We start from the raw sequence: 18,675 nt of genomic DNA, 5'->3' as shown, positions 1-18,675 counted from the left end.
TTTGGGAGGCCGAGGCGGGCGGATCACGAGGTCAGGAGATCGACACCATCCTGGCTAACACGGTGAAACCCCATCTCTACTAAAAATACAAAAAATTAGCCGGGCACGGTGGCGGGCGCCTGTAGTCCCAGCTACTCCGGAGGCTGAGGTAGGAGAATGGTGTGAACCTGGGAAGCAGAGCTTGCAGTGAGCCGAGATCGCGCCACTGCACTCTGGCCTGGGTGAAAGAGCAAGACTCCGTCTCAACAACAACAACAAAAAACAAATAAATTAAAGAGTATACTGAAAAGAGTACTGAACTAGTCGTTGTTTGAGCTAAGTATGAATTTTAATCTGAACATAGTTAACTATAATTTTGGACATATCACTTAACCACTGTGAAATGAGAAATTAAACAATAAAATCTTTATAATTTTTGCCCACCCTAATATAAAATCCTGTTGTTCTAAATGGAATTTAGACAGAAGATATTCATATCTTAAACTACGATTAATCTGTCAAAAACGGTTTTTAAAGAAAAAGATCATGATTCAAAAATTGAATTCACTTCAGAGGGCAGGGCTGGCTGGCCTTTTTACCTGTCCCAAGGACCTGACTTCAGATCTTTTCTTGCAGTTGCAGTAGGAATGTAGAGTACGAGCTTTGGTGCAGGAGTCTTGGCAGAACAAACATTTAAAAAGTTTATTTCTCTCTTTGACCGAGTATTGGTTGAAAGAACTGCAGCTGAAAATGTAGCCAAAGGAGGCATGATGCTTCCAGAACAAATGTCAAAGAAAAGTATGACATGCAGCAGTAGTAGCTGTTAGATTGGTCTCTAAAAGAAAGGGTGGAAAGATTCAACCAGTTAGCATCCAAGTTGGAGATAAAGTTATTTTCCCAGAATATGGAAGCACCGAAGTGCTTTAGACAAGGATTATTTCTTAGAGATGGTTTAGAGATGGTGACCTTCTTGGAAAGTATGCAGACTGAAATAAATCACCATTGAAATGGCATAATAGTGAAGCTGCCCATTCCACTAAAGTTCTGAAATCTTTCATTATGTAAATAATTTCTAAGTCTCTCTTTTGTAATAAACTAATAATAGCTAAACTAAAAGAAAAATGAATACAGTCCAGGAGGATCACTTGAGCTGGAGTTCAAACCCAGCCTGAGCAACACGGTGAGACCACATCTTTACAAAACTGTTTTTAAAAATTAGCCAGTGTGGTGGCCCACATCTGTGGTCTCTGCCACTTGAGAGGCTGAGAAAGGAGAATCTCTTGAGCCTGGAAGGTCACAGCTGCAGTGAGCCATAATCGCACCACCACACTCCAGCCTGAGCAACAGAGTGAGACCCTGTCTCAAAAAAATAATAATAATACATGTCAAGGGTTTTATTTAACTCCTTGGTTAAATGAGGCAACCAGTGAGATTTTACAAGTGCTTCAAAGAACATGAAATATACATTTGTAGGCAAAGAAGAAATGCTGAAATAAGCTTACAAATGTATGAAAAATTGGTAAAAACTAGTCAGTATCCACAGGGTGATAATTGTACTCCACTGCACAAAATTTGCATATCTTAGACTAAAATAATTTATATTACTATGAATTTTCTACAGGTTTACAACTCTACAAAGTTGTAAAATAGTTTAGTCAAAAGCAAAAGTGCACACTGGCATGCCTTCAGTTAAAGGATATTTAATAATTTCTTTCATCCATTTCAAAATCTTCCAGAGTTGAAATATAAACTGAGTGCTCAATGGAATTTTGTAGGGGATCAACGATGGTAGAAGGTAGGAATAAGCGTTAGTTATTTACATCTTTAACTGTTATTCGCTCTATTTATTGAATCATTTAGAATATGATTCTAATTCAAGTAGGAAAATGCATATAAAGGGGTTCTCAAAATACTTTATTTCCACAGAATTCCACAGCTCAGTAATTGAGGCTCCAGAATTGGTCCAGCATGATCTGCAAGTCATACTTGATTCTTGCCTCTCCCTCAACTGCACATCGTGCCATTAGTTAATAGTCCTGTTGCTTTTAACCTTAAAATGTATCTCAGATCTGTTTTTTTCTATCTTGACTGCCACTGACCTATTCCAACCACCCTCAGCTTTTGTCAGAATGATTATCATTACCTTTCAAACGTGTGGCAGAAAAATATTTTAAGCTAAAATACTTTTTAAAATATTGATGTACTTTTTTCTTATCCTGTCTCCATTCAAACAAATTGATTCAGTTCTCACTGCCAGCTTGGAGGAGAGCAGCAGGGAGGAAAGAGTTGTGGAAGAGCAAAATATCAGAAATTGCTTGGAAATCTTCCAGGCCTTTGTTTCTAAACAGCTAATTCTTAAAGCAGAGAGAAAATTAGGGTATAGACAGCATATTTAAGCCAGAATCATGATAGGAATATGATTTCCCCAAAACAAGAAATCCCCATTGTTAGAAGGATAGGTTGAATAGTGAGAACAGAGTTCTCAGGGTGTAAATGCAAAGGAGATCTGCGACCTACTTTGTCAGCACAGCCCCTATAGCAGTTGGAATACTTCAGTAATAAAATGACTGGTGGGAATCCAGGCAACTTTGCAAAGAATTCTATACTCAACCCTAGCAGACAGCCCTTGGATCTGAGGAGCCATATTACAGAGAATAACTTATTCTCAGAAGTAAACAGGGTTTCAGAATGAACAGATGACTCGATAACCAAATGCTATCACTTAAACTCCAAATTTTAGCATTGCGTAAGATTCTGCAGCTACGGTTAATAAAAAATCCAGAAAGAGAGGAGTAACTTATAATAACTAAGGTTAAAGTTTTCAACCAGCGTAATGAGATGGGAAGCTTAAATTAGAACTTGAGTTAGAGAAAGTAAACGAAAAACAAAAAAAGAGGAAGAAAAAACAGGACTAAGAAAATACAAGGGACTTTCACTTCTATAGAGGCTTAGTTATTCTGAAAAACCATACCTACTGCTACAAAAGATCTTTAAGGTGCTGGATAAACTATTAGTTTTTATAAATAAACAGAAACACTTGAAAACAATCAAGGGAAATTTTTAGGGCTACCAAAAAGCGGGGAATGGAGCTGTAATTAGAGTGCCCAGCAGTTGTTGAAGCAGCAGATGCCCTAGGTTTAATGGCCACATGAGATACAAAAGATAAGGACTTACTTGGCTTCAATAAGTTGGAATAATGGAACTGAACTTGCATAAAGTCAGGGCCTTTGAAAAGTAGCTAGAGCTTAAATGAAAAGCTATGTCAGGAAAAAAATATGCCTGATGGTGAAAGGAGACATAGAAGGTAATTTGTAAAAAGCTCAATTCAGCTCCATAGTGAAAAAGGAAACAAAACAAATAAGGAAAATAGTCTATCTCATAAATCAGAATCATAGCCCTAATGTCACATGGATTTGGAGTTTGAATATACACTAACTAGCTCAAGAAACCCCAAGCTAATAATCTGAAGTTGTTACAGGATTGAACTAATCCAGAACACGTAGCAAAATCAAATGGAAATCTCTAGAGCATGGGTAGATAAACTATGGCCAGCAGGCCAAATCTGTTTTTGTATAACCTGTGACCTCAGAATGGTTGGAAAAACGCAAAAGAATATTTAAAGACATCTGAAAATGATTTGAAATTCAAATTTCAGATTCTATGACAAAAATTGTATTGAAACAGAGCTACAGTCATTTCTTTATTGCTTGTGGCAAATTTCATACCACAACAGCAGTGTTAGTGTTGAGTAGTTGTGACAGAGACTGTGGCACTTTCATGGCTTCACACTGCTTCTCGGTGCACTACAAATCACAGTGAAAAATGCATAGGTTGGAAGCATTTTGAGTGTCACACGTATTGCCTTTGTTTTGTGCTACTATAACAAAATACTAGACACTAGACACTGTGTAAATTATAACGAGCATGAATTTATTGGCACGTGTTTCTAGAGACTTAGGCCAAGATCAAGGGGCTGGCATTGTGTGAAGGCCTTCTTGTTGTGTCATCTCATGGCTAAGGGCAAAGGTGAGCACAACAGAGAGAAAGGGGGTCTTTTATATCAAACCCACTCTCATGATGATAATATTAATTCATTCACTTCACCCCCATAGCCTAATCATCTCTCATTAAGCCCCATCTCCCAACACAATGCATTAGGAATTGAAATTTCAATACATGCTCTTTAGAGGACACATTCAGCACATACCACTGCATTTTATCTTTTTTTTTTATTGTTACTGCATACGCATCTTGCCAAAATAAAACAAATAAGAAAATGAAGAGAAAAACAGATTTTGAATATCACATTTTTAAAATAGAATGGAAAGTAGATTATTTTGTTATCTAAATCAATTGTAAGCATTGTGTTTTACACATGTTATTACGTCATTGTTACTTTAAAAGAATACAACATAGGTCTACAGTACCAGACTAAATGATTGCCACACTATCTTTGATGTACAATACTCCCTGAGTCAGAAAAATTTGAAACTTTAAAACAAAATATCTCAGTAGATTTTTCCCACAAAAGTCTGAAATGAATCTTCAACCAAAGTCAGTTTCCAAGTAGTCTGGTTTTTAGTCAAGCAAGAAAAGTCATTTACCAGGTGCAAGTTAATTATATTTTATTCAATTGCAGCAACAATAACAACAAAAAAAAGATGTCCAAAGAAAGTAAACTTGTTTAGATTATTAATCTTTCTGTCAGAACAGTTGCTTAATAAGTTGAGGATGTTGGGAGTCAATTTTGGATAAATTAAGATAGAAGGAAAATAATTTCTAGTGTTTTTCTTTGGCTCTTGATGAGTTTACAGTTGTTACCAAATGCTATTCAGTTGTTGATGTTTATTTGATAATTTAATACTGACTTTGAAGTTAATAACATGAATTCATAGCCTCTATGAATGGTCTGAGTAAAACTGCAGTCAAGAATATTTTCAAAGTTGAGAAAACTCAAATTCAGTGTAATCTGAAGTGGAATCTACTAAAATGTGTAACAACTCATGCTAGCAAAAGTGTTCAGAAAAAAAGACAGTTGGACAAATTCATAAAGATTGTGAAAATATAAAGTGTTTAGAGGCAAGGGAAATTTATCAAAACGCTCACAGGGTAGCAAGAAGGGCAAGAATGTGGTCGGGCCTCAAGGACAAGTGGAACCAGGGACTGGAATGCTACCAAGCCTTCTCCCATTTCTGGTTCTCTCTGAGAGTTGGGTTTCTCTATCTTATTTTAGACTAGCTTTTTCTACATGCTTGGGTGATTCACCAAAATGCCAGAACTTCATAACTTTGCTCCCAGAGAGCAACTATTAGTGGCATTTTCTGGTTCCAAGTTTAAGAATTCTGAGAAAGTATACTGAATATAAAGAGTCTGGTGTCTACCCCATACCAGTCACCCATAGGGTAGGAGGCAGCCTCCATAGGAAAATAGCCACCACCATTGAAACTAGTTGCTTAAAGCAGAGGAAAGAACACTTACCTGAAGAAACGGATACTCTAGGCAGTTAAAACAGTTGATGTCCTTCACAATTTTCTACGATATTTCTCTAAGCCAGCAGTTCTCAAAGTGTGGTTCACAAACTCCTAGGAGTCTGATCCTTTTAGGTCTGTGAAGCCAAAGCCATTTTCATAATATTACTAAGATGTTATTTATCTCTTTTTTTGCATTTTGATTTTTCCATTGATGCTACAAAAGCAATTGTGGATAAAACTTCTGGTGCTTTAACACAAATGTAGGCAGTGGCACCAAACTATACTAGCAGTCATTGTATTACTCACCACCATTCATGTCCTTATGAATGTCCTTAATGAAGCAGTAAAAATTCTTAGTTTTTATAAAATCTTGATCTTGAACACACATCTTTTTCATATAAATGAATGAAAAGTATGCATAAAGCATTTTTGCTGAATACCAAAGTACGTGGTTGTTCCAAGGAAATGTATGTATGTGATGACTTGAATTGAAAACTAACCTAACCACTTTTTTATGAAACACTATTTTCACTTGAAAACATTATTAACAGACAAACTATGGTTATTTAGGCTTCAGTATTTGTGAGACATTTTCTCTATGAAGTTAGCATGTCATGTCAAACAAAACAAATGTGGCCAGATGCAGTGACTCACACCTGTAATCCCAGCACTTTGGGAGGCTGAGTCTGAAGGATTGCTCGAGCCCAAGAATTCAAGACCAGCCTGGGCAGCACACAGAGACCCCATCCCTACAAAACATTAAAAAAAAAATTAGCTAGGCATGATGATGCACACCTGTAGTTCCAGCTACTCAGGAGGCTGAAGCAGGAAGTTCGAGGCTACAGTGAGCCATGATCATGCCACTGCACTCCATCCTGGATCCTGGGAGACAGAGCAAGACCCTGTCTCAAAAAAAAAAGAAAAGAAAAATAAATGAAAGAAAGGAAGAAGGGAAGGAAACAAGGAAGGAAGGAGGGAAGGAGGGAAGGAAGGAAGGAAGGAAGGAAAGAAGGAAGGAAGGAAGGAAGGAAGGAAGGAAGGAAGGAAGGAAGGAAGGAAGAAGGAAGGAAGGAAGGAAGGAAGGAAGGAAGGAAGGAAGGAAGGAAATAAAATAATTGACATTATTTGGTACCAATAAGATGCAAGCTTTCAAGGGAATATTAGAATTCTGGGAAACTTGTATTTTTTACTATTAGTTTGACAGTTTCCAACGATTAAAGATTTTTCTGGTGATATACATGAAGATGTTAACAAATGTGACTTTTTGATATTGTATAATGAAATATGTTAAAATTTGAATGAACTTGGTGAACCAATATTTTCTTTGTGACCAATGCATTATGATATAAAATCATGCATGGATAAAAGATATATTCAACATATAAGATAGATCAATGGATTTTAATTTGACAGAATATGAAAATTACACTGAAATGCTTTTGGATTCTGTATTGCAACAAACTTTTAAGAAACTACTGCTTGTTGAGTATTCATGTAGTATAAAAGAGGACAGATCACAATTATCTGAAGGGGATCTTAAAATGTTCCTTCAACCTAAATAAACAGTTTGGCCAGGAGTGGGAGGGCAGGTTCTTAATAAGTGTTAGGGGTATAAAGGGATCCTAAGACCAAAAAGGTTGAGAAATGCTACTCTAAACTATGCATATGTAAATTTCTAAGGATAAGGGACATTGTCAGTGTCTTTGAGTAGTAAGGAATCTAATTCTTCCAAATATTACAGAAATATTTGGCATGATTTTACTATTTTTATTTTTTATTTACTAATTTTTATTTTTATTTAATTAATTAATTAATTAATGTATTTTTGAGACGGAGTCTCACTCTGTCACCCAGGCTGGAGTGCACTGGTGCGATCTTGACTCACTGCAAACTCCGCCTCCCAGGTTCACCCCGTTCTCCTGCCTCAGCCTCCCGAGTAGCTGGGACTACAGGCACCTGCCACCATGCCCGCCTAATTTTTTTTTGTATTTTTAGTAGAGATGGAGTTTCACCATGTTAGCCAAGATGGTCTGGATCTCCTGACCTCATGATCCACCCACCTCAGACAGGTACTCACTCTGTTGTCAAGGCTGGAGTGCAGTAGCACTATCACAGGTCACTGCAGCCTCAGCCTCCTGGACTCAACTGATTCTCTCATCTCAGCCTTCTGAGTAACTAGAACCACAGCACATATCACCACACCTGACTAATTTTTTTGTGTTTTGTAGAGTCAGGGTCTCCCTCTGTTGCCCAGGCTGGTCTTGAACTCCTGGGCTCAAGCAGTCCTCCCACCTTGGCCTCCCAAAGGGCTGGGATTACAGACATGAGCCACCATGCACAGTCTGATTTTACTATTAACAACAATTTTTCAACATCACCATAATCATTGCTACCAAAAATAACAGCAAGTATTTGTTAAGGATCTAACCTGTCTAGGTTCAATTCCAAATAATTTCCATGCATTTAATACTTAAAACAATGCTTTGAAGTAATGGATTATTATTAACACCTCCATTTCACAAATGGGGAAACTGAGGGTTAGAGGGATTAAGTAAGTTGCCTCAGGCCATGCAATCAGCAAGTTTCAAGCTTTCAACTACTACACAGTACTGTCAGTTGAGAAAGCCTCAGTAGCACTGTTTCTTACTTTTATAGAACATATTCAGAGGCACGGCGAAAGACTAGGTCCAGGTTCTAAAACTGCACTGTCCATTATGATTGCTACTAGCCACGTTTGGCTTTTAAATACTCGAAATTGAGATGAATTCATGTCAGAATTGCAATTTACTATAAGTATAAAATATACACTAGAATTTGAAGATTTTGAATTTTTTTAATGTAAAATATCTCAATTTTTTATATTTATTACTGTCAAAATAATATTTTAGATATATTAAAGCATATTATTAAAATTAACATAACTTAGTTTTACTTTTTTAAAATGTGTCTACTAGAAATTTTTAAATTTCTATATGGCTTGTAATTTATTTCTGTTGGATAGTACTGTATCAACTCAATTAAGTTTTAGACTAGTTTAAATAGAAGATTTCATTATGTGCGTCACATCCAAGAAGGAGTTTCTTCCTTCATGAAATATTGTCAGGGCTGTAAACCAAAAGGTATTTGAGACAGGTCTTCATCAGTTTAGAAGTTTATTTTGCCAAGGTTAGGGACATGACCATGACACAGCCTCAGGAGATCCTGAGATCATGTGCCCAAAGTAGTTCAGGACACAACTTGGTTTTACATGTTTTAGGGAGACAGAAGACATCAGTCAATACATGTAAGATGTACATTGTTTTGGTCCGGAAAAGCAGGACAACTTGAACTAGGAGCTTCCAAGGTCATAGGTGAATTCAAAGATTTTCCAATTGGCAATTGGTTTAAAGAGTTGAGCCAAAGACCTGGAATCAATAGAAGGGAGTGTCTGGGTTAAGATAAGGGGTTGTGGAGACCAAGGTTCTTATTATGCAGATGAAGCCTCCATGTAGCAGGCTTCAGAGAAAATAGATTATAAATGTTTCTTATCAGACTTAAAGAGTCTGTTTTGTCAGTCTTAAGGTCTCCATTTTAAAGTTAATGATGATCGTCTATGCCTGAATTCCAAAGGGAGGAGGATTAATGAGGCATATCTGACCTCCATTTCCCATCATGGCCTGAACTAGTTTTTCCAGTTAACTTTGGAATCCCCTTGGCCAAGAGGAAGGGTCAGTTGGGTTAGCTGGGGAGCTTAGAATTTTATTTTTGGTTTAGGGGGCTTTATTCTTAATTAAAATAAAAATTACTGACACATGGTTTATTGTCCTCAAGTACCTCATGCAGCCTCAAACAATGTTATTTAAATCAGGGAAATTATCATGTTTCATCATACTCTTTTAAAACTGCCCCATTCAAGCAGATTTTCTTAACTGAGTTCCAAATTTACCCTTTTGCACATATTGCACTACTTCCTTTAATCTTTTTTGCCATTAAAATTAAAAGTTGGAGTTAAGAAGAGAAAAGCAAAGTAATGGGGAGAAGCGTGGCAGACCCAAAGAAAATATTTTGCAATGCCTCTTGGAGAGAGAAATAAAGCCAAGACAAAATATATCAGGGTCTTGAAGCTGCTGCATTTTTGCCTTTGGGAAGGAGGGCGAGGTGGGGAAGGGGCTGACAGAGATAGTTTAGAGCTTCCCACTGCAGCTCAGTTGTAGCAGGAGAGTGATTACTAAAGGTAGAGCCCAAGGCACATAGTTCTGTGTGTCAAGAAATACCCACAGCAGGTATTAATGTTTTCTTCTTGTATTTTATTTATTTTTTATTTTTTCTAAGACAGAGTTTCGCTCTTGTCGCCCAGGCTGGAGTGCAATGATGCAGTCTCAGCTCACTACAACCTCTATCTCCTGGGTTCAAGCGAGTCTCCCACCTTAGTCTCCCAAGTACCTGAGATTACAGGCATGTGCCACCACGCCCCACTAATTATTGTATTTTTAGTAGAGATGGGGTTTCACCATGTTGGCCAGGCTGGTCTTGAACTCCTGACCTAAGGGGATCTACCCACTTCAGCCTCCCAAAGTGCTGGAACTACAGGTATAAGCCACCATATCCAGCCATTTTCTCCTTGTATTTTAGAACACCTAATTTTTTAATGTACTCCAAAACTTATCCTCTAATAATGGCTGACATTTATTGGTACTTAGAACACACCTTGGCCGGGCGTGGTGGCTCATGCCTGTAATCCCAGCACTTTGGGAGACCAAGGCAGGTAGATCACGAGGTCAGGAGATCAAGACCATACCGGCTAATGCAGTGAAACCCCGTCTCTACTAAAAATACAAAAAAATTAGCCGGGCGTGGTGGCGGGCGCCTGTAGTCCCAGCTACTCCGGAGGCTGAGGCAGGAGAATGGCATGAACCCGGGAGGCGGAGCTTGCAGTGAGAGGAGATCGCGCCACTGCACTCCAGCCTGGGTGACAGAGCAAGACTCTCAAAAAAAAAAAGAACACACCAAGCCTCTCACATATATAATCCATTCAATCTTCCCTATAACGCCAGGAGGAAACTATCCTATGCTTGTACCACTATTATATTTTGGAAGCACAAAACTTGTCTGATTTCATAGGTTCACAGCTAGAGAGGAATTTTGCCTCACAATGAATTATACCTCAAGTCTCACCCATATCTGATTTTTATAATATTTTAATGAGACTGGATTTTATATGCTGGAATGGGTTAAGGCTTTTGGGGCTGTTGGGGTGGATGGAGTGAATGTATTTTGCATGTGAGAGGACATGAATTTTGAGGTGGCCAAAGGGTGAAATGTTATTAACTGAATGTGTCCCCCAAAATTTACATGCTGAAGCCCTAACCCCCAATAGACTATACTTGAAGATAGGGCTTTAAGTAAGTAATTAAGGTTAAATGAGGTTATATAGATGGGACTCTAATCCAACAGGACAGGTATCCTTATAAGAAGAGGAAGAGATACCAGGAGTGTGCACATACAGAGAAAAGGTCATATGAGAATATAGTGAGAAGACAGCCACCTACAAGACAAGGAGAGAGGTCTTACCAGAAACCAATACTGCCAGCACCTTTGAGACAGGAATAATACAGGGTGGTCGCAGTAGAAAAGAAAATTCCAGACAGCAGTTTTGCATGACTAGCAAAAGGAAACTGTTGAAATAGCTGCAGAAGCTAGGAACTGATAAGACCCTGAAAACCCAAGGTATGGACCCAGCTGGCTAAGACCAACTGGATCCAACATGGCACTGGATTTGACCTAGATTTCTCCTAGGACCTCATTACATTATTGTTAACATTATCAATTACATACCCACCAGTGCCATGACAGTCCTGAGAACACCCATATTTGGTGTAAAAAAATAGGTGGCACCACAGTTCTGAGAGATCTCTAACTTTTTCCAGGAATTTTAATGAATATTCCACCCCTTGGTTAAAGAAGCCCATAAAGACAGAAACTCCAAACTCCATCAAACAACTCTGTCAAACAAACTCCATCAAACAATTCTGTACCCCCACAACCCCTTTCTTGAATATATGCTTTTCACTTTGCAATAAATCTCCTACTGTCACTATTTTCTGACTCATTCATGAATTCCTTCTTGCAATGGTGTCAAGAGCCTGAATACTGGTATCACCTTGGCCTTAGACATCCAACTTCCATAACATGGAAAAAATACATTTATGTTGTTTAAGCCACCTCGTTGGTGATGTTCTGTTATGGCAGCCCTAGCAGACTGATACAGAAACAAAGGAATAGAGGTGCCAAGTAATTAATTAGAATCACTTAGTAGATGGCAGAGGGGATTAGGACCCAACCTCTAACTACTGCACCTCTCTCAGCCAAGCTATTCTCTCACTTAAGCCAAGAGTCCAGATGAAACCATCTCATGATATCAAGAATCCAGAAATAATACTTCCATATTATCTAAAATATATTATCTAAAATTATAAAGTATAATACATTCAGGATGTAAAAATCTAAGTCAGCCAAGAGCAATTTTTTGGTAAAATATTAAAAGTCCACAACACTAAAAATTCATCTTAACAATGATCAAAGAAGAGTCAAAGTCAGTAAAAGGTAGATTTATCTGAGATTTTATCCCAGTGGAGTATTATAAAAGAACTAAGAATTCTACTAAAAAAAAATGCACATGTACCCTAAAACCTAAAGTATAATTAAAAAAAAAAAAATGGCTTTTTCTGTAAGTCATAACTAAAGGTTACATGCAAATTCCATCCCTGACCCCACTGAGGAGTACTAGTTTCCCTGCTATTATATCTCATTGCATCCCTTAGTTTCCTTCAAAGTTTTATTCTGTATAAGTATTTCTCAGTTTCTTACTTTGTAAAATTTGATAATAATAGTATTTAGGGAGAGAAAAGATAATTTTTCTCTCTACCCTTTATGAGTTCTAAGCTGGGATCCCCTATAACAAAAGACAGATTAACAACAACAAAAACCCCACAAAGTTATTAACATGTATATATATATATATATATATATATATATATATATATATATATGAGATAGGGAATTAGTAATTTTCAAAGAGGTGACTTTGAATTCAAACTTAAATATCATCTTCAGCTGAAACAAAGAAAGAGGAGTATGGGGGTAGGGGTGCAGTTACGAGGAAGTGACCAGGTAAAACATGGCAAACAAAGGTAAAGTTTGTTATGCATATTTAAGTTAGCACCCTCTCCATTGGTAAGAGTTTCCAGTAACTTAGTGCCATCCTTCTCTTCCTAGAACTCAGAGGAAGACATTTTTACAAATGAAAACTTCCTTTATAGATTTAAATTCACCCTACAAAAAGGGTGAATTTCCACTCTGTTCTCAGAGTTGCTCCTATAGCTGCTGTTTCTCAAACAAATACTTATACTGAAAAGGCATATTCTGAAGTGGCATATTCTGGTCTTCTACATTATCTATCTCACAAAGTTAGAGTATAGAAATGTAAACACATGACTGTACATAAAATGCTTACAACAATTAATAAATTTTCATCATTATTATTATTGTAGCATTTAATATAATGTTATTGCATATGTCTTTGTGATTATTCATTCAATGTTTAACTCCCCGCTACTAGAAAATAAGTTTCCTGGTGCAGGGACAATTAGCCCCTGTGGCACACATCACAACGTTCCCTGCTATAGAGTTCTTGTCTCTATCCGAGCACACAAAAATAACATGCTTTCTTGCTTTCTTGAAGTTGGGCATGGCCATTGACTTGCCTTAGTCCATAAAATATGAACAGAAGTGTCACTTTTAGGTGGACGATTTAAATACTTAATTCTCCACTTCTCTCTTTCCCTAACTCAGTGGATGTGAAACTGTTAGAGGTGGAAGTTATTCGAGTCACCGGCGGGGAATCAGTACAGGTCTGCAGCAACCTCAATTCTTGCTTCGGAAGAAAGAATACAATTGAGGGGCATAAGGCAGAATAAGAGACTGAGGCAAGTTTCAGAGCAAGAGTGGAAGTTAATTAAAAAGCTTTAGAGCAGCAAGAAAGGTAAGTACAGTTGGAAGAGGCCTAAGTGGGCATCTTGGAGGTCAAGTGCCCCATTTGACCTTGGACTTAGGGTTTTACATGCTGGCCTACTTCTGGCATCTCGCATTCCTTTAATGCCCCCAGAAGGTCATATACCAGTTAAACTGCATCTTAATGCACATGCTTGAGTTCAGTCGCCCACCTCCTGAGATCTTATTGGAAGCTGCTGATTATCCGTTTCATGTGTTCCCTATTTATGGGGGGATGGCCATTCCCTCGTGCCAGCTGTAACCAATTATTTTAGAGAGATAGTTAATAACTGCCTGGCCATCACATGATGGTTACCTGACTTTCCTGGTGGGGTGTGGGGAGAGCCCTCTGCTGCCCCACTTATGCCTGGCTAGCTACCTACTGTAACAAAAGCAGGTTTCGATATGGCGGTACAACACTGAATCCTGAGAACAGCTACTCTGAGGTGTAAACTGGATCCATAGCAGACTTTGATGAGCAAAAAATAAACCATTATTGCTTAAGCTTGGGAGACTTTGGGCTGTTTTATTACAGCAGCATAACCTACACTACCCTGGCTATTACAACCATTATATTCCCATTGCCTAGCAAAAGGGCTGGCATAAAATAAGTGATTAAATATGCTCTGACTAAATTAATTAATAAATTAAAATTTTTAGTCAGCAATTAAAATGAACTATTTTAATCAAAGAAATTATTTCAACTCTATCCTGTGTACAATAGAAAAGTTTTGGAAATTTTCACTGATTAGTGTGTAGGGGTCATGATTCTTTGAGTACCAAACCATTATCTTAGATATCAAGGTTAGAGCTGCACATGCTTTGCACTCCGGAAAGACTTCTTCAAGTTTTGTTGAATTTCAATTGAATAAATTTTTTCTGTGAAATGGCCTTCAAAAACCTTTATTTCTGCCATAGAGTCACTTACTTAACCTGCCCTATTTAAAGGGACTAGTGCCTGATAGAATGTCACTGCATAACTCCATCTGTGTGTGGTCCCTGCATCCATGACAACCAAAACCCAGATGCAGAAATTGTTCATAATCACATAGATTACCCTAGAAACCGGAAGGACCTTGAAGTCAAAAGCATTCAGAGAACATGTTGAACAAATTGAATTTGCAGTTTATCTGGCCAGGGAGGATGGAGAGGGGGATGGGCACTTGGTTTGAGTATTTTTTGTTTCTCATTCCAACAGAAATTAATAGATTTACCAAAACAAAGAGAAAAAAATATGATCCAAATTTAATCTGATTGTGGAAGTGTGAGCAAAATCTACAAGTGGTAGTGTGATAGAGTCAGGCAGAGGAATTGACCATAGATAAGGTGCTCAGGCCTCCTAGAGTCAGCTTCTGGTATGTGAGAAAGAAGTGAGAACAGAGCCCAAGGCATCTGAAGAAGATATTACAGAAAAAAGAAAGCTGTCTTCCACGCAAATCATTTCTTTACAAAGGCTTGCTAACTCCTGCAGTGCCCCAGCTCTAGTGACTAGGGGACCAACAGGTTCATTAATAACAGAATTGGGAGAGAACCTGGCATCTGCTTTGATCGAAGTGTGAGAATTAAGCAAGCCTAAAGTGTAGCAGGAGCAGGGAGGGAACTGAATGAAAGGTCAGTTCTAATCTGTAGGCTTTCGAGAAGCTTTGGGCTCTCGAGAGGGAGTAGAGTACAGAGGCTGAGCGGGGTGCCTGGGCAGGCATCTTATCACTACTTGGCGAGTTATGTGAACTCGGGCAAGTTAAACTTCTCTGTGCTTCCACTTTCTCCCCTGAAAACGAGGATATAATCTCCAAGGATTGTTGTGATAACTAAATGACTTGGTTGATTCCTGAACAGCACGTTGTCCAGTGCCTAGCACATAGCAATCACTCAGGAAACGTCAGCCTTTGTCATTATGGGCCTAGTGCACAAACTATTCTTACCAGTTATGCGAACTTGAGAACATTGTCTCCTCTGTGCCTTCATTTTCTCACCTGTAAAATGGAATAATAATAATTCTTAGAAGGATTCATGAAACAACGCCTAGTAGGGTGTCTGGCTTAGTTATCCCACCTGACATTAGTATTTTCTTCTAGTAAGAAGCTGAATACAGCGGCAGACATCTTGGTTCAGGCCCCAGAAAACTCAGCTGGGTTGAATGTGGATGAGGGTTTAATGATGCACACGCAGAAGTGTTTGGACAAATGAAGAAGGTCCTCATTCTTGGAACATGTGCCGGTTCTCCGAGGGAACTCCTAAAATGGCATTAGGTCACCTTTTTAAAGGCTGTAAGCTCATGTAAGAAAAGCTGAGCTAGATTCCTAAGAGCAGAGATGTGGTCACATTTCTTTGCATCCCTAGTTCCCAGCACAGTGCAAGGGGTGCAAACATTTGCTGAACCCAGGGTCTCGTGTCCTGACTGTCCAGCAGAGGCCGCTCTGGGCCGGGGCTCTCGGGACCTGAGGGCTGAGAGAAGGAAGGCCAGGGGGTGGCCCTGTCATCGCCGAGGGGCCGGGTGGGAGGGGTTTGGCAGCCGCAGGCGCGGCGGCGGCGGCGGAGGCGGCCCTGGGCTCGGCGGCTGGGATGGAGCAGAAGCGCGCGGAGCACCGGAGGGCACGCAGCTGACGGAGCTGCGCTGCGTTCGCCTCGTTTGCCTCGCGCCCTCCAGTGGAGCTGTCCGCGCTTCCCGGGTCCCACCGCAGCCCACCCGGCAGAGGAGTCGCTACCAGCGCCCAGTGCGCTCTGTCAGTCCGCAAACTCCCTGCTACCCGCCCCGGGTTGGGTACCAAACACCAGGCTACCATGGTCTACAAGACTCTCTTCGCTCTTTACATCTTAACTGCAGGTAATTGGCGCCATCCTCCCGGAAGGGCAGGTCGCGGGGTGGGCCCCAGTAGCGAGCGCGGAGTCGGGGCTGAAGCTAGGAGATCCGGCAGTGAGTCGCCGCGCGCCTCCGCGCCTCCGGGTGAGTGCGCAGGTGTGTGCGCACTTAGATTTGGGGCGATGTGCACCTTTGGCGGTCCCGAACCGTACCGAGGGAGGGGACTATGGGGTCCTTCCTGCCGCAGCCCGCGCCCGCACAAACTCCAGCTTTGTAGAACAGGTGGCTGGCTGAGCTGCGTGTTCGAACCCAGGGTGGGCAACACGGACTGCGCCTCAAGGTTTCTCTTTCTTCACCAGGGTTTCGGAGCGCACTCTGCCAAAGTACGGGACCAGACTTCTTGTTGCGGTTGGGCCCTGGAAGGGATGAAAAAGCCGGGGAAGTGGGTGTGGGAGGTTCGCATCTGGGAAGGCTTCAGCAGCGGCTGCGCGCCTGGCGGGGCTGGTTTGCTTTCTCGAGTCTTGGCGGTCTCTGATCTCCGGCGTCCCTTCCTAGTTATGCTTAGGATGATGTGGCACTAACAGCAGCGGCCTGGCCTTGGTCAGAGTCGCAATCGTCACTGGGGGGAGCAAGGCTACCTTCTGCCCCAGAGCTCCCCAAAAACGTATCCCATAGAAGAAACTATTAACTTGGCTAAACTAGCATCCTCTCCCCTACCCCTGCACCACCTCTGAAAGGCTTCGTAGGAGCCACTCTCGGGTTTCGGGACCACAGACGGTGGCGACCTGTGGCAGCGGGAATGGGGAAGAGGGGAGCCAGACGACTGAGCTCGACTTGGCGGGGACCGGGGAGAGATTCAGAAAGACGCTTTGAATCTGGAGTTCAGGTACCTATTTTTTCCAGAAAATGTCTTCCGAAAAGGGACAACTGGCTGTGGATATGGTGCTGGTGGGAAAAGTAGCCCCACTGCGCGGCCACTGGCATTTTCAGTTTAAATGTGACCCAAAGTCACATAGCGCAAACCGATTCTACTCATGCTTTAGTCTGTATTTCTGCCCTCTTGAGTTCGTCGGGTTCCTACAATTGTGGACACGAGTCGTCGCAATCCCTTGAAAAGAAGCTAGCGGTTTTCAGGCAGCTCACAGTGGGTAATGCAGTTATAAGGAAAAGTTTCCCAACTTGAAACTATAGCGTATTTTCTCTACTTACTGAACGTCCGTCTGAGAAAACCCCTTTCGCGCTAGTATCTCGGCACGGTTTGGAGACGCGTCCGCCGACAGTTCCCGAATACTCGCAGGCGGCTTTGGCTGCCCAGCCTCGGGCTGAGCTGAGAGAGCCTGGGTCCGGCAGGTGTAATAGGCAGCGGAGCTCCCGGCTGGCTGCGGGTGGTAATTCCTGTAATCCTCAAAGCAGGAGATGCTTACGTAATGACACGGAAGGTACCTTTACTTCTCCTCACTCAAAAATCTTTTCTTGAGGTTCAGAAACCCTTGAATGAGTCAGTAGAGAGGTTCGTTTGCAAATTTGATTTAGTGGCTTGTCTTGTTTATTTAATCATTTCCTTTTTTGAACAGCTCTGGCAATTGTCAAAACCGGGATTAACCCTAACAAGCAGTGTATTGTAGCTTCCCCACCCCCACGCCAAGAAGCTCTTTTTTTTTTTTTTTTTTTTTAATTCAGCGTTACAGTTTAGCTCCGCTATTCCGGGAGGAATATCACCCTTGACCCACCGCCAGAGTGAGGAGACTGGTGGGCCAGGGACTGGCTGAGCACCACTCCTACCCCCACGCACTAATTAGGATCAGAACCCAGATGGTCACAGCCTTCCAGCTGTGAGACTCGAGACTCAGGAAGACATACTGCCTCATTTCCCTAGTTATGCTTCGATGTGCACATCCCAAGCTGAAAATGATGAAGCTAATGGACGCTGCATTCCCCCTGAAGTTTGTGCCTCTGAAGGAATCTGTTTAAGACGTCAGTTTGTTGTTAGAGCTACTTTGCAATAAATCGTCTGAAAAAATAATATGAAAATTGGCATAAATACCTCATGAGATTCTTTGCACCTTAATTTTAAGGTGTTTTCAGAATGTAAAATATCATTTTTAAAGAAAAAAATAGACGTATTGGTAAAGAAGAAAGAGATGAGGGCTCGTGAAGTGAAAGTGGCACATGTGTTTTGGGGGCTTATCCCAGAACTCCCCTAGCAAATCTCTAGTTAGTTTCACCAGGCCTTGTGTCTTTTCTGTTTCCTTCTCGTTTTCCCCTTCTAGCCATAGGCTTCAACGATATTTCTGTAAAATTCTTAAGGTGATACTTTCTTGAGCCAGGAATAGCGTTAGGCAGGGGCCTATTTTTTGGCTCAACAAATCCTCTCAAAATATACATAGTATTTCCTCC

The 18,675-nt window shown here is 40.6% G+C and overlaps 1 protein-coding gene and 1 long non-coding RNA gene across 4 annotated transcripts in view; one reads left to right on the top strand and one right to left on the bottom strand.

The window, feature by feature from the left end:
- PARM1 (prostate androgen-regulated mucin-like protein 1) overlaps positions 1–18,675 on the top strand; it is a 173,814-nt gene that overhangs the window by 34,147 nt on the left and 120,992 nt on the right. The window contains exon 1 of one of the 3 annotated variants that reach the window (XM_032150092.2): positions 16,011–16,302. The exons of the other annotated variants lie outside the window; for them this stretch is intronic. Coding sequence (XP_032005983.1) covers positions 16,260–16,302 — 43 coding nt within the window. The 5' untranslated portion in view covers positions 16,011–16,259. Of the gene's footprint in view, positions 1–16,010; positions 16,303–18,675 lie in introns of those variants that run through there. 3 annotated transcript variants of the gene reach the window in all.
- Positions 5,458–17,767, bottom strand: LOC131382352 (uncharacterized). The gene is made up of 3 exons (XR_009211767.1): positions 17,488–17,767; positions 15,401–15,451; positions 5,458–5,584 (listed from the first exon to the last, which is right to left on the bottom strand). It is a non-coding gene; the product is annotated as an uncharacterized LOC131382352 (long non-coding RNA).

The sequence above is a fragment of the Hylobates moloch genome, unplaced genomic scaffold (genome assembly GCF_009828535.3).
Source record: "Hylobates moloch isolate HMO894 unplaced genomic scaffold, HMol_V3 SCAFFOLD_2, whole genome shotgun sequence".
In the NCBI taxonomy this organism is placed as follows: domain Eukaryota; kingdom Metazoa; phylum Chordata; class Mammalia; order Primates; family Hylobatidae; genus Hylobates; species Hylobates moloch.
Note: the sequence above shows the minus strand (reverse complement) of the source record. Positions and strands in the feature narration are given on the sequence as shown.